At 44.1% G+C, this 15,854-nt stretch overlaps 2 protein-coding genes across 8 annotated transcripts in view; one reads left to right on the plus strand and one right to left on the minus strand.

Moving 5' to 3' along the window:
* The window catches only part of TXNRD2 (thioredoxin reductase 2), a 53,264-nt gene extending 46,300 nt beyond the window's left edge, over positions 1-6,964 (minus strand). Inside the window, exons 1-2 of one of the 3 annotated variants that reach the window (XM_078381691.1) lie at positions 6,825-6,964; positions 104-169 (exon numbers count right to left, since the gene is read on the minus strand). In XM_078381691.1, coding sequence (XP_078237817.1) covers positions 104-169; positions 6,825-6,906 — 148 coding nt within the window. In that variant the 5' untranslated portion in view covers positions 6,907-6,964. Of the gene's footprint in view, positions 1-103; positions 170-6,642; positions 6,662-6,824 lie in introns of those variants that run through there. The other 2 variants (XM_072983712.2, XM_078381690.1) reach the window with 2 other exon arrangements.
* The window catches only part of COMT (catechol-O-methyltransferase), a 41,945-nt gene continuing 28,114 nt past the window's right edge, over positions 2,024-15,854 (plus strand). Inside the window, exon 1 of one of the 5 annotated variants that reach the window (XM_072983715.2) lies at positions 2,024-2,764. The gene's annotated coding sequence lies outside the window, so the exon portion shown is untranslated. Of the gene's footprint in view, positions 2,765-6,978; positions 7,108-7,193; positions 7,308-7,661; positions 7,729-12,628; positions 13,018-15,854 lie in introns of those variants that run through there. The other 4 variants (XM_072983714.2, XM_020805466.3, XM_020805465.3 and 1 more) reach the window with 4 other exon arrangements.

Genomic DNA, 15,854 nt, shown 5'->3' on the forward strand with positions numbered 1-15,854 from the left:
TGCTATGCGGATTCGTCGTTAAACGGTGCGCTTGTTATGTGAGGCACCACTGTATACAGTATGTATGTGTGTACTATAAATACAGGGATTTTGTGACACAAACCTTCTTTCGCACAAGCAAGGCCACCCGATCCTCCTCCAATGACTAACAGGTCATACTCATTCTCCCCTAAAAGAAAAGGTATCAAAATAATAATAATCAGACAGAAGCATTACATTTAAAAATAAAATAAAATTCCATGCCTTAATTGCATGCTACACTCTAATAGGTAAAGGTAAAGGTAAAGGTTCCCCTTGACAATTTTTGTCCAGTCGTGTCCGACTCTAGGGGGCGGCGCTCATCCCGCTCTTCAAGCCATAGAGCCAGCGTTTGTCCGAAGACAATCTTTCCGTGGTCACATGCCCAGTGTGATTTAGACACGGAACGCTGTTTACCTTCCCACCGAGGTGGTCCCTATTTATCTACTTGCATTTGCATGCTTTCGAACCGCTAGGTTGGCGGGACTGGGACAGGCGACAGGTGCTCATTCCATCGCGTGGATTCGAACTTACAACTGCTGGTCTTCTGACCCTGCAGCACAGGCTTCTGCGGTTTAGCCCACAGCGCCACCACTCTAATAGTTTTGCTAAAAACAACAACAGATCAGTGCTACTGTGTAGAAAGCGGCGGAGGCCTGCAAAAGGAAATTACACCATGTTAAAAGTTTCCTGGATCAAGAGACTCACCGGCGAAGTAGTACGGAAGCAAATGAATAAAAATCAAGAAAGCATAAAGGACATCGCAGTGCAGAAAAGTCAGAGGACTTTGATCAAGGGAATAAAACTGCTGGACAGCTCAGTGGCTTAGTCATCTGGCTGTGGATCCAGAGGTTGGGAGTTCGATTCCCCACTCTGCCTCCCTGACTGGACTTGATAACCCCGAGGGTCCCTTTTAGCTCTGCAGTTCTAAGATGATTCTAAGTGCAGGAAGGAGATTTTTCTGGGTGACAAATCTTGAAGTCTCATTTGTATGCAGCATGACATCATCATTTAGGGGCTGCTGTATCCAAAAAGACAGCCACAATGATGCTTCTGGTCAGAACAACCAGAGGTGCTTAACGCTGCTAGACCTATTACCCAGTCTACAAGCTTCTTTCTGTCTTCTGCTTCTAATTCAACCTCCCTGAAAGCATCAGTCATGGAATCATTGAGTTCGAAAAGACCTATAAGGCCATCAAGTCCAACCCCCTGCCCAATGCAGGAATCCAAATCAAGGCAGATCTGAGAGATGGTTGGCTAATTTCCTCTTGAATGCCTCCATCCTTGGAGTGCTCACCAAGATAATTAGTTCCATTGTTGTACTGCTCTAACAGTTAAGAAGTTTTTTCTGTTATTCAGCCAAAATGCAAAATATTTGTTTGTGTTTTAAACTCACGAATTATAGACATACTACCTATTCCCGAGGTTCTGAACGCTAAATTGAACACAGAGTGGAGAGTGAAAGAGATAAGCCACACGGATATTCATCTTAAGTTGTGTTTCTCACTTCTGTTGCAATAGCTGAAAACATTATTAACAGCCTTTAACACCTACCCTGTGCTAAGGTGCACAGGAATCCATGGCACAGCAAATCATACAAGCCGCAATGAAAGAAAGCATGTCAATGATCCACAATTTGCATCCAGAATCCCCTGATTCAGAATGAGCAGAACACAAGTGGTAAAACGGAAAAATTAAATATTTCAGCTGCATACACAAATTATTTTAAGAGCTGGGCAGAATGTAGATTACAATCCAGTGACATATCTCTGAGTAACGTGAAAGAAATCAGCAAATAATTGCGATTTCAAACAGCTTAACTACAAACTGAGTTTTTCAGCTACACTAGATAGCCAAAAAAGGGGGAGGGGGAGGGACACAGAAAAAAAAAGGCTCTTGTTTTAAAAGACTGTGAACTCAATTCAGTTTTCCGGTCCTGAAAGCAAATTTCTGGATACAGAAAGCTGTCCGGGAAGACTCTGTTCTTTAACACCAAGAATTAAGTCTTTTGTATCCAGCACTGCTTGGTCAAAATTTGTCAAAAAACAACACAGAAATCAAGGGGGAAAGGAGATTTTACAAGCCTAACTCTTTCCTGCCAGGGTTATCTCGAATGCCTCGTCTCTGCGAAAGACGCAGAGCAGATGGTCCCTCGATGTGTTTGCGAAGGCATACCTGAAAGTAAACAGCATGCCCTTTGACTCAAGATCCAGCCTTGAGCCCAGCTAGCTTCTGTTTACATGTGTTTTTTTGCAGTCTACATTTTGGGCAGGGCTGGCTTTTCAAATCCTTTGGGGGAGCATCAGGGACAGGATGTTTCATGCCTGTGGCTTGTTCTCCAAGTTGCACGCCAAAAGAAGGAGCGTTGTGCAAGCCACTACAAACTGGAGTACGATCAACTAGACAGCGGTAATGCGCAGAGAGGGAAAAGAGCATCAGCAAAACAAAACAAATTAAAGGCCCTGCATGACAAAGATTTCCAGCCTAGTACAAACAGAACCGAGAGCCAGCGGTCTGGCTGTCACTTCCAGCACCGCCAGACTGCTCCCCTTCAGTAGGGATCCCCCCATTTAAAGCAAATATCACAGAAACGAGAGAGGAAGAGGGATCTCAGAAGGCCACCTCATCCGATCAAATGTGACAGCCTGCAGCTTCCTGTCTCGCATTCAGATCAGACTTGTGAGTAGATCCGGTCATCTACTGTCTCCAGAATTCCCCCTTCAGAACCAAGCAAGAAAAAACAAAGGTAAGGATCGTCACTGCTTGACTATTGCTACTTGATGAAGCCAACGTGTTGAACTACCTCTTTGCAAGAATGATTGTGCACCCAAGATATCTCAGCCACAGGCGGTACAAGGATCTAGTTCTCAGTGAGGGGGTAAATCTGTTTCTGGGCTCTACCACTTCGGGTTTTGGTGGGGAGGAGGCTGACGTGATAGGATGTTCTTCTGCAGAAAAGCATTCATGCATTTTTTTTTAAAAAGCTGCAAAAACTAGCATATGCCAGGGAGACGGCTGATGTACAACTGTTCCCTCCACAATCTATAAGGGGGGAAATAACATTTTAAAGACAGCATTCAATCATGTAAGCAAACAGACACCCACTGGTACCATCCAGACACACGGTGATTAATTCATTGAGAACTCAGCTATTCCCCCCACCCCACAAAGAAGAACTAGCTTAGCTACAAGCTCTTAGTTTTATCAGTTAGAGTGGGGCGGAAATTAGCTCTAGTAAAATTACTATATTTGGTTTAAGTAATAGGAAAGAGTCATCGGGACATACAATTGAAAATGTGGTGAATTTTCTGGCCACGTAAGGACTCTGTCCTGTTGGATATGCATGTTCTAAATCCCTGGTTCCCAACCTTGGGTTCCCAGATGTTCTTGAACTAAAACTCCCAGAAACCTTCACCACTAGTTCTGCTAGACAGGATTTCTGGGAGATGTAGTCCACGAAAATCTGGGAACCACTGCTCTGCATGAAGGAGGTTTGAATGCACAAGATTGGTCTGTACTCTGAAATAATTTCATGTCTGACAAGCAATAGTTGATTCTAATGCAGCACCAAATCCGAACACCCAGTGGCATTTTTAAAAGCTAACAGACCGTAATGAGCCTTTTGTGGGCCTGAGTGCAGAAAAAGTGCTAGTTTTTAAGAGCCCACATGATATGTTTGGTGTGTGTGTATGTGTTATGGCTCTGCTTGTATACATAGCCGGTTGGATAGCTCAGTAAGTTAGGTATGTGGCAGTGGAGCCAGAGGCTGGGAGTTCAATTCCCCACTGGGGAGAAGAACCAGCCTGGGTAGCCTTGGGCAAGCTGCACAGTCCCAGGGCACCACCGGAAAAAGGGAATGAAATACCATTTCTGAGTATTCTCTATCCAGAAAACCCTGAATAGAAAGTTCCCATAAGTCAGAATTGACTAGAAGACATACAGTTATTACTTGTATAGATATATGGATGTTAGCATGCTAACAGCAAAGGTACGCTTTGACAAATGTAGAATCAAGTGACATTTCCAATACTCTTTCTTAGCTCAAAATTTTTGAAACAAAGTCATACTGTACATTAACGTGAGGATGGATTTTTTAAAAAAAAAGACAGGAGGAGAGTCATAAGCCGAATCCTTCCCCTCTCAGGTTTCTGTGTTGCCTGGAAATGCGTTCAGATATTTTATTTGCTAAGCGAACTGCCATGGGAGAGGGGAAATTATCCCATCCATTTCTGCATATGCTTGGGGTGAGTCAGCCAGCAAACAAGCTGGAGTTTGAAACAAACAGAGCCAAGGATAAATGGTGTTTTCGGGACCACAGCAGGCAAACACAAACAAGCTCAGCTTGATTAATGTCAGTGGCAGAACCATTCCCCCTCCCCCCAAGACTTGGAAAGAAAGCCCGAAGAATAAGAAACTGGTTAGATAAACACTATTATAAGTATGACCAGCAGGAAAAGCTACATTTTCCAGGTTTCTACCAAGTGGAAAGCTGTTGTGTCAATTCCAGTGGGGAATTGAACTCCCAGCCTCTGGCTCCACTGCCACATACCTAACTTACTGAGCTATCCAACCGGCTATGTATACAAGTGGTGCCTCGCTAGACAGTTACCCCGCATGACAGTTTTTTCGCTAGACATTGGCTTTTTGCGATCGCTATAGCGATTCTCAAAACAGCGATTCCTGTGGGGGAATTTCGCTGGACAATGTTTGGTCCCTGCTTCGCAAACCGATTTTCGCTAGACGACGATTTTGACAGTTCCCTCCGTGCTCACAAAACGGGTGTTTTCGGGACCTAAGCTTCACAAGACAGCGATTTAAACAACTGATTGGCGATTCGCAAAGCGGCTTTCCTATGGCCGATCTTCGCTAAACAACGATGATTCTTCCCCATTGGAATGCATTAAACAGGTTTCAATGCATTCCAATGGGGAAATGCTTTTCTCTAGACAATGATTTCACTAAATAGCAATTTCAGTGGAATGGATTATCACTGTCTAGCAAGGCACCACTGTACTTTTATTTATCCGTTAGTCACATTTATACCCCGACTTTCCTCCAGGGAGCTCAAGGTACGCTATTACCTGGTCCCTCCCCTTTTACCCCTCACCTCTGCGAGGTAGACCAGGCTGAGAGATGGTGACTGGGCCATCATCAACTAGCGAGTCTCATGGGCCAGTTGGGATTTGAACCCAGGTCTCATGAGTCATGCCCCAACACCCTAACCACACTGGCTCTTTAAGGTTAGGTCTGCCACACAGAAAACAACACCAAAGGACCTAGGTAGCCTTGTCTTGCTCGCATCTTACGCCTACGGCTGCCCACAAGAAAGACGCAGAACTCTCTGAAATGGGAGTCCCAATCCTATAATGGCTAACCTGGTGGACTCTGGACTGCCAGAAAGACAAACGGGCAGGTCCTTGATCAGATCAAACCTTAACCTTCTCTAGAAACAAAGACAATGAAACGGAGGCTGTCAAACTTCGGGCACATCATGAGAAGACAAAAAGTCCCTGAAAAAGACAGTAATGCTAGGAAAAGTTGAAGGTGGCAGGGAAAGAGGAAGACCGGCCACGTAATGGATCGACTCCCTAAGAAGCGATACCTTTGAATCTACAAGAGTTGAGCAGAGCTGCTCCCGAGAGGCTAGAATTCATACTCATTCATAGGGTCACCGTAACTGGGAAATGATCTGACAGGACACAACAACAACAACAACAACAACAACAACAACAACAACAACAACAACAACAACAACAACAACAACAACAACAACAACAACAACAACAACAAAGGTGTGCCTGCAATATCGTCCTTTTTGGACGTGAAAGAAATATGGTTTTCTTCGATGCATGCTGAGTGTTGCTGATTTGAGCCGGCTTTCTGAATGCTGGCGGTTTTAGATCCTCCGCCACTTGCATTTTTAATAGTTGTCGCCGTGCAAAGTGCCTTTGAAATATGAATGGAATGACGCCATGCAAATATGAGGACTAACAGTAGCCACATGCTGGAGTAAGGTGGGAGTCCCATACACCAACATGTGGTCTCCAAGAGGTTGCTGGGCTCCTTCACCTCTAGCCAGCATGGCCAACGATGAGGGATTTTGGGTCTTGTTGTCCTCCAGCAATGCCTGGAAGGCCACTTGCTCCCGATCCTTGATGCACAACACTTACATAATTGTTTATTTGAAGGCACTGCTTTTCTGTTCCAGAAAGACCATGGGGGGAATAACATGACATTTTAAGCAAACATGCCTATGATCGGATTGTTTGTCACTTTAAAATAAACAAAAACCACCAGTCCCCCAACAAAACAATCTCGGAGCGGCTTCTGGGTGCACAGATTTCATCCATGCCTCCAACCTAACTTTTAAAAAGTGCTAAATTCATTCACAGCAGGATTGATTCCCCACCCCACCCCCCTTTCCTACTCTTTAGTACAAAGCTCATTTAAAATGAGAAAAAGGGTTGGACTACAAAGCCCAGAATCCCAGGCCAAACTGTCAAGGGGGGATTCTGGGACTTTTACTGCCCAAGAGACTAATTTCTCCCCATTTCTGCACCGTTTCCTTTTGGAGTTTGGATTGCACAGACAGCAATGCAAAAGTGTCCCAGTCTGCAGCTTCACCGGTTGAATATCTTCCTGACATGACCATCTGCAGCTTCACCGGTTGAATATCTTCCTGTCTCCAGTTCCCACCCCCTAAAAGCCACCGAGGTTTTCCAGGAAAGGAAAGAAATGATCCCCAGGGAGCCACCGTGCCTTTCCTAAGAGGGGCAACCGGCGCCCACCTGGACGGACCTCCGTACCTGCGGAAAAGGCCCGCCCTGTACGGCAAAGCCCAAGCTGGCGTAGGAAGCGCCGCCGACACGCTCGCCACAGGGCCGCCATGTTGTACGGCAGCCGAATCTTCGGCGCGGGGGGCCTCGCCGAGTGCCGTCGCCTCCTCCTAGTCACGTGCAAGGCTGTCTAAGAGGCTGCCTGAGGGTTGCGCGGGACACCTCTGAGGGGAGCTGTGTTTTCGGGAGAGGAGGAAAAAAGGGGTGAAGGCGGAGGAGGAGAAAGAAGAAACCATTTGTGTTCGGTTTTCGGGTAAGCTAGGGACAGACGTCTCATGAGAACGAGGGGGATTAAGGGGTGGGCCTGAATGAGACGCAGAGGAGGCAGGCATTTGCGTTGCCACCTATGTGTCTCCCTGGCTGGGCTCCAACAGGTGTAGTATTCCTTGGAGGCCATTCAAAAGGTGCAGCTTGGCTTGGTGCAACTGAAGCTGCCTTTTGAGGAATAAATTGGTGAGCTTGGAGTCCTTCCACTCCATCCTTCTGTGGTCAAAAATATTCAACAGGGCCAAGAGAGGGCGAGGGTGGCCAACTTTTTTTCTTGCAAAGGCTCCTGTGCCTTTCCTCAGGCAAGCACTGGTCTCCAAAAAAGTGACTCATTCTGGAATTTCCCAGAATCTTCTAATTAATTCTGGGTGTTGGGTCCTGAAAAAAAAAAGGCCACCTTTTCCAGCCCTTGAGAAGTTCAACAGGTGCATCCTATTTTGGCTTGATTTGCCATTGGACCCCATCACTTTAGAAGGGCTTGGAAATGGGCCCAGGGTTGGGCTGTAAGTTTGTTTCTCTTGAGGGAAACAGGGCAGATAAATATGGTAAATATTCTAGCATTACAATGTAACAAAATGCTTGAATTCTGGGACCGAGAAATCAGGAGGTAAGTTTGAAATATTTGTTGGTTATTTCTGTTTTTCCTCAATGCAATCTTTTCCTAAATGCAGAGGGAGGGGCACGTTGGTGGATATTGAGGCATGTGGCTCACAGGGAGGGGAATTTGGGGGGGGGGAGCTGTGGATGTTTGTACTACAAATGCCATCACCCCGCTCCTGACTGTGCTAAGAATGATGGAGGTTGTAGTCCAACGGCTTCACTTTGTGCTGCAGATCCATTTGTGAGGCATTTCGGGGAGCGATAGATCTCGGTGCTCATGGAGAGCAGAAATGTAAAGCCAATTAAAAACTTGGTTGTTTAAACAGGCCTACCCCCCCAGTCAATTAAGTCATTTTCCTTTTCTCTTTCTCTATCTTTTTTTCTTTCTTTCTTTTTTTTGTATACCACCATCTTGGAAACCTTTTGTTTAGAACTAATTAGTATAAATGCATTTTATATGTTTTTTAACTTGTTTTAACTGATGTAAGCCGCCCCGAGTAGGCGTTGTCTAGAGGGGAGAGGTAAAAATCGAATGAATGAATGAATGAATGAATGAATAAATGAATAAATGAATAAATGAATAAATAAAATGTAGACCCAGGAAGTTCATGGGCGCTGTGAGATGCCTTGTGGATCCTACAATAATGCAAGCCCACATGTTGAAGCGGCTTTGTTTCGAACAAGCCATGGTTTAGCGCGAGCCGCGCTTTCTGCGTATGACAAGCCACTTTGGCTAAGCGGAAGTGGAAGCGAAAAAATTCCTGTTTTATGGGTGCCGAAAGGGTGTGTGTGAAAGCAGGGGGTGACCTGAACATATTCTCCTCGTTCTGTAGTTTTATCTGTAGAACATGAATTTTGAACATAGCCATTATCTGGAACGGACAAAACATGGCGTGCTGGGGCAAGAAATGCTGTGTTCACACATGAGGCTCTTTGTTCGGCCTTCCCTCCAGATAACACTTAACCTTTCTTTCTTTATCTATTCTTTGTTATTTTTGCCATCTTGAAGAATTTCCTCATTGTTTATTTCTTACTGTTCATTGTTTATTGTTTAATGTCTATTTTTGTATATTTTTATTTTTTGTTATATGTATACAGTATGTTATTGTATTTTTACCTGTCTGGAAGCTGCCTAGAGTGGTCGTATTGACCAGATAGGCGGGGTATGTATGTATGTATGTATGTATGTATGTATGTATGTATGTATGTATGTATGTATGTATGTATGTATGTATGTATGTATGTATGTATGTATGTATGAATGAATGAATGAATGAATAAATGAATAAATGAATAAATAAATAAATAAATAAATAAATAAATAAATAAATAAATAAATATTCTTGGCCACGCACAATCATACAGGCTGATTTCCACCCCTCTACAATTTTTTGCAGCTGGGTGGATAGCTCACGTAGTTGGATATGTGACTGCAAAGCCAGAGGTTTGGAGTTCGATTCCCCACAGTGCTTTCTGTAAGAAGAGCCAGCCTGGGTGGCCTTGGGCCAGCTGCACAGTCCCAGGGTGCCCCCTAGAGGAAAGGAAGGGTAAACCACTTCTGAAGACTCTACCTAGAAAACATTGAAAAGGGTTGCCATAAATCAAAATTATTACAATTTTACCAGGGGACGGTCCTACCATTAGGCAGACACAGCTATGCCTCTACATACCAGTTGCTGGGAAATTAGCAGGAAGGTTGATTAATGTCCTACTGGCAGTGGCAGGGGGAAAATGATGTACTGGATTAAGCCTTGGGTCTGATTTTAATAACCTCAGATGCAGGGTGGATATCATAGAATAGTGGAGTTGGAAGAGGCCTGTAAGGCCATTAAGTCCAACCCCCTGCTTGATGCCAGAATGCAAATCAAAGGATACCAGCCAGGTGGTTGTCTTCGTTTCTCGTGAATGCCACCAGTGTTGGAGCGCTCACCCACCTTGTGGGTTCCGCTATCATACTGCTCTAACAGCTAGGAAGTTTTTCCTGATATTCAACCAAAATCTGGCTTCCTGTAACTTGAGCCCATTGTTGCGTGTCCTGATCTAAATGAAATTGATTTAAATTTTGGATTATTAAATGTAAAATTATTTTTTTATTTAAATCAATCTTTAGAGAAAGACATTTATTTTTAATCCACCCTGCTTAAGTGGCCGATGTTAGGAGGTACCAGCCAGATATTCCTTAATTCTTCGACCTCCGCTACCAGCTAGCTCTCTTGCCTGTGAGAGCAATTGTCTAGAACTGACCCTGGCTTCATCTCCATGCTTGGAAATGCTGCAAAGAATGCTTATTAATCAGGGCTGTTGTTAAGGTTACAGAAACAGGGACCTGTCAGAATAAATCTACTTGTTGTTTTCTTTCTTTCTTTGTTTCATTTAAAACACAGATTTGGAGGTGCAAATCATGTCTGAAATGTGCTTTTAGTGCCAAAGCTGCATTAATTCCTTAAAAGCGTTGATTTCGGGTTTAGCAGGCTAGCTTGTCTATTTGCCACCTACGCTACTGTTTGCAGGTTTGAGTGTCCAGTAATTAGGTAACAGTTAAAGTTCAGCATGTTTATGCAGCCTGGCGTGTGACGATTGTAAGATAAAGCGATGGGGATCTTGCCGAGATATGTCCCAGCAGCCGTTATGGTTGTCAGTATGATGAAGTTTGTGTTGCTAATTTCTAACTTGTGATTTAATGTTTAGAAAGTATGCGGTTGAGCTTTGACCACCTGGGAGACCCCGATTCAGGCGCTAACGTTTTGAAAACCTGGGTGCATCTTGCATGATCAGCTGCTTTCGGCCAGCCTGACCTGCTTATGTGACGTTTCTTAAGTTCTTCAGCCTTTCTTAAGTTTGACGTGGCTGTTTGCTTATTATTGGTGAATCTTGCAAACACAACACACAATAAGCCTCTTCTTACTTGCATTCATAAAACAGAAACGTGAGCCATTATCGCAATGACAAAATGATGTAAAGAATCGTACAGCCCTTGGCGACAATATCGATCTAGGAACTGCTTGCAGAATTTGCGAAGTTCAAGTGTCCCTTTGATTTCAAAGTCAGACCCCCCCCCCCCAAAAAAATTCCAAGATAGCTTCCTCAATTAGGTGGGTTATCCACTACGTAGGAGAATCTTCAAAACTTTGACCACGTTAGCAGGGGCTTTAGTTGTCCAGGTGGCAACGGCAGCTCCAGCCTTTTTCAGCTCTCCCACTCTTTCTGAGATTCAAACCTCTTATTCACAGCCCTGTTCCTTTATTAGACCCACCTCTTTAGGCTGAGCCAGTGTTTTCATAAGGGTTACACCTGGACATCAGGTGTCTCATCAAATTGCCTCTGACTGATGCCGACCCAAAGAATGAGCCATCTCCAACATGTCCTGTCCTTAGATGTCAGCTCTTGCAAACTCAAGCCTGTGGCTTCCTTGAGAGAGTCAGCCCATCTCGTATTTGGTCTTCCTCTTTTCCTGCTGCCTTCCACCGTTCCCACCATTACTGTCTTTTCCAGGGAATCTTCTTATGACGTGCCAAAAGTAGGACAGCTTCTTCGGGGTCCCTTTTATCCTGGAGAAGCCACTGGGGGGCAGTGGGATGGGGGGGCAAAGAGTCTTTAATTCCGGCAGATCACCACTGCCGGAATGATTTTAATAACCAGGTGATCTTTGGAAATTAAAGACTTCCTGTCTGTCTCACAGACCTCCACAATGAAAGGGTCAGAAATGTTTAATTTTTAAAAAACTACTACAGCTGATGATGTCATCAGCCTTAAGTTGCACTGCTGGATTTCAGCCATAAAATAAAATGTAAGTGAAAGAGTTTTAACCCCCCCCCCCCCCACTTTGTAGGTATTTTACCTTTGGCGCCAAGCTTTGAAAAGTTACCTGTCAGACGACAACTCAGCATCTCACACCTAGTACAGGCAGACGCCCTGCTCCCTGGGGAATATGGAAGTTGTAATCTAAAAACTTTATATTTCAGTGTCTTTGACAGAAGCCTGGGGAATATGGAAGTTGTAGTCTAAAAATTTAATATTTCAGTGTCTTTAATGTCAAATTTTAAGGACTTGAATTAAAAATTAAAAAGTATTACAGTGCTTTTAAAAAAATAAACCTAATTGCCAGGTAATCAAGTACCCCATGTTTTTGCATGAGTGGACTGGTCAACTGGCTTAACTACTGTGGGCAGATCGGATAATGCTCCTGTAGCTCATGCTGACCGCTTGACAGCTGGGTTGTTGCTACACCATTACCACTAACCCTGAAACTTTAAGTAGTGAGAAAAGAAGAAAAAAAATCAATAATACCTTTGCATTCAGTGGAAGAGTTATTGACGTCGGGCGAACTTCATGCTTCAAAAACATCTTGACTCAGTCTTTGCTCTTAAGGAAGCCTGTAAGGTTGACAGGCGGGTTTTGATCAAAACGACCTTGCTTGGAGATGTGTGTTAAAAATGTCACTTGGACATGAAATTTTTTTAAAGTTAGGCTTAAGAGTTTCCTGCTGTTTTTAAATGATTCAAGTTTCTAGCGTTATGGCTACCCTGGGGGTGTACGTGAGAAGACTCTGGCCTGTATCTTCATTGGGGTAAATCCGGATTTAAAACAACAACAAATTTGTTGTGAGTAATCCTAAGGGCCAGTTTTGGGAAGAAGGGAAGAAACCATATTTTATGATAACATCCTACCAATGGCAAAATCAAACACAGGGATTTAATAGGAAGATAGGAACCCTTCTTTACCCCTCAAAAGACACGGGAAATTAGTATTATTTAATAGGAAGATAGGAACTCATCAAGTCCATGGAGGCAACATGGGGAATCGAACCCCCCGGCCACTGGGATACCTAAACCACTGAGCTATCCAGCAGTTGGCTTCTATATAAAAGAGTCAGCCTCGAGCTGAATTTATCCCTTTCTTGACTTGACGTGGCTGTCGTTCTGGTGACCGGCTGTCGTTCTGGTGACCGGCTGTCGTTCTGGTGACCGCATAAGGGATCCCCCCCAGGGACGGCTGAGCCCTGTGGCTTTGGAGGCTGCTGTCTCCGAGGCGTCTTTCCCACCAGAGAGGAATCCGGTTTGGCGAGTGGTGGGAAGAGGGGGCGGGAAGAAAAGAAAGAGGCAGGAGGCTGTCTCTTTTAAAAGCTGTTGCTCTTGGAATCTGCAAGCTGTCAGCCTTGTAATGTGATCAGATGTGACCAGAGGAGATACCTCTGCAGCCTCTCAATCCGTAAGATCCACATTCGTTCCACACCGCGAAAGAAGGGGAGAGAAAAAAAAAAAGAATCCAGCAATCTGCCTTGCCATACACCAAAAAGGTACCTCTTAATACGTGTCTCCTATTTTAGCAGATCTGATTAATGGTGTGTGCTTTTAAATATATGTATTATTTTAATGCCCTCTGTTTTTAGAAAGAAAGCTGGAGGGTGTTCTTTTTTCCTTGTTCCGTTTTTTGCTTTTGGCTTGCAATTTTGAAGCGAAGCCACAAAGGGGGAGCGGGGTGTGTGTGTGTGAGAGAGAGAGAGACACCAAGGCGTATTTCTGAACATTTCCACCTAAAAAGACAGGGGGTTCAGCAGGATTTAAGCAGATCGTCAAAAGGCTTCTAGTCCAAAAGGACACGGTTAGGGACCTAATTCTGGTGGAATCTGTGACATGTACCAAGAGGGAGGGACGTCGACAAGGACAGAAATGACCCAAGTTGCTTTGGACTTTGGCCAGCGCTTTTAACAGGGGCAGCTGCCAAGTGGTGTGTTAATTCTTAGATTCCCGGGTTGTTTTCTTCATAAGGAGCTTCTATTCTAATCCCTTCATGGTTTCTCTCTCTCTGTGTGTGAGTGAGTGAGTGAGTGAGAGAGAGAGACATAGAATTAGGCTGTTTGAACCCGAGTTGCATCTCCGTGACCCTTCATAGGGAGCTAATCTTTTTAGGATTCTTTTTTAAAACCCTGTTCAAAGTCTCCAACTTCAGACAGCCAAAAAGTATGGAAGGGAAAAGAAACACTAGTTTGTATTCTCCAGAAGTCTTTCATTCAAGAATTTCTGGTCCCGAATTTCCCAGTTTTAGATTTTGCGTCTTGCTCTTTCTTGTTTATTTGCTTTCCAAAATCGACAGCTTTTATCTGCCCCAATGTTTTCATTCTTTGATGATTTTTTTAAATTTGGGTTTAGTTATGGGCTGCTTGTAGCTACTTGTGTTGTTGTTGTGTATTCCCCCGCATTGTTTTGTCAAATGCCCCGAGAAATTTTTATTTTTGTGTGGTCTTAGGAGTGTAATTAATCAATAAATCAAAACAGAAAATAATAAGGTGGCATGGATCATAGCACAGATTTTCTGGACTCCATTTGGGTGATGCTGCTGTCTTTGGTTTTAGTGATGATGTGAAGCAAGAAGATTTTGGTTTTTTGGGGGGGGCAGGTGGTAGAAAACCAAATAACCCTCTCCCAGACCAGATGGCAAATGGTTGCTGTTACACTCCAACAAACGGCTTTAGCACCATCCTTATGCAGCTTGCCTCAGTGTGGCATCATCTGTAGAGTTTGGGACAACAGTTCCTATCATCCATAACTAGTATAGGAATTGTAGTTTAACACACAGCAGAACGTACTCATATACATACATACATGGGTTGTTTAGCTTGCTGGATTAGCCGTGGTTCCCAAACCTCGGGTCCCCATTTGCCCTTGAACTACAGCTCCCAGAAATCCTAGCTAGTGGCAAAGGCTTCTGGGAGTTTTAGTCTATCTAGGGACTCAAGGTTGGGAACCATTGAATTAGAGCAGTGCCTCCCAACCTTGGGTCACCCAGATGTTTTTGGACTGCAATTCCCAGAAGCCTTCGCCACCAGCTGTGCTGGCTGGGGTTTCTGGGAGTTGTAGTGCAAAAACATCTGGGTGACCCAAGGTTGGGAACCACCGGACTAGAGGAAGATGTCTTATACTGAGTGAAACCATTGATCTGTCCTGTTTACCTGGACTGGCAGCAGCTGTCTTCTAGGTCTTCCTAGATTTGCCTGGAGATTTGTAGTATGTCATTAGTATTTGCATGGAAGACTGTAATCAGGATTTGTCTGAAACCAGGCTAGCCTGGCCTCTGTTATTTGGGGTTTATTTACAGCATATTTATTTACCAGAAACTTTTCTGAACAAAGATGTGAATGAAGTAAATCAAATGTCTTATCATTGGCACCGCTGGTTCTGAGTTAGGTCTGTTCAGAGGCCATTTTATTTTTTATTTATTTTATTAGATTTCTACCCTGCCAACCTAAGACCAAAGGTTTACTCTGGGTGGCAAGGGACCTATGACAGCCCACTCCCACCCCAGCGACCCTTGACCCACCTAAAATATGAGTTAGACCTATGTAGGATTATGGGAGTGGTAGTCCAGAAAACATTTGGAGGGCCAGAAGCTTCCTGCTTCACAATTAAAGTGTTTTAGGTTTTGGGGGGGGGCATTTTTTTGGCCCCACTGACGTAAATGAGAAAAACCAGTACAAGTGGACCCTCGACTTACAGACGGCTCCACTTACAGACTTTTCGAGTTACAGACTTCTCTGGCCGCAAAATTTAGGTTCGACTTGCAGCCGGAGAATCGACCTACAGACTGGGGGGAAAAAAAGCAAAATGGAACAAAAACGGCCGGTTATGGGATTAATCGGTTTTCAATGCATTGTAGGTCAATGGAGACTTGACCTACAGACTTTTTGACCTGCAGCCACCATTCCAATACGGATTAATTCCATAAGCCCACTGTAATGACTTGCATCCTGTTAGATTCAGTGGGAAGTAAACACAGCAAATTCAGAGCCCAGTCTTGGCACACATGTTCAGTTTTTTCAGTCCCATTTACTTCAGCCATGGTTATTCCCAGATAAACAAATGCATGTAAGATTGCTCTGAAAGTTTAAGTCAAACTCTGTTTTTTCTAAATCCCTGGTGTAAATGGGTTTTGGGGGCTTAAGTGTGGAACTGCATTACACTTTTATCATAAAAATCATGCAGATCTTTACTCTGCCCCTGTAGCCGAGTCTCCATCTCTGAAATCCAGCCATGAGGACTAGGATCTTTTATACATCTTGTTTTACTTTGGATACAGCTCATGCGTTCCCATAAAACATAGGTGTGTTTTCAACAAACTGCCGGATCTTTTCCAGTC

The sequence above is a fragment of the Pogona vitticeps genome, chromosome 14, assembly GCF_051106095.1.
Source record: "Pogona vitticeps strain Pit_001003342236 chromosome 14, PviZW2.1, whole genome shotgun sequence".
Lineage (NCBI taxonomy): Eukaryota > Metazoa > Chordata > Lepidosauria > Squamata > Agamidae > Pogona > Pogona vitticeps.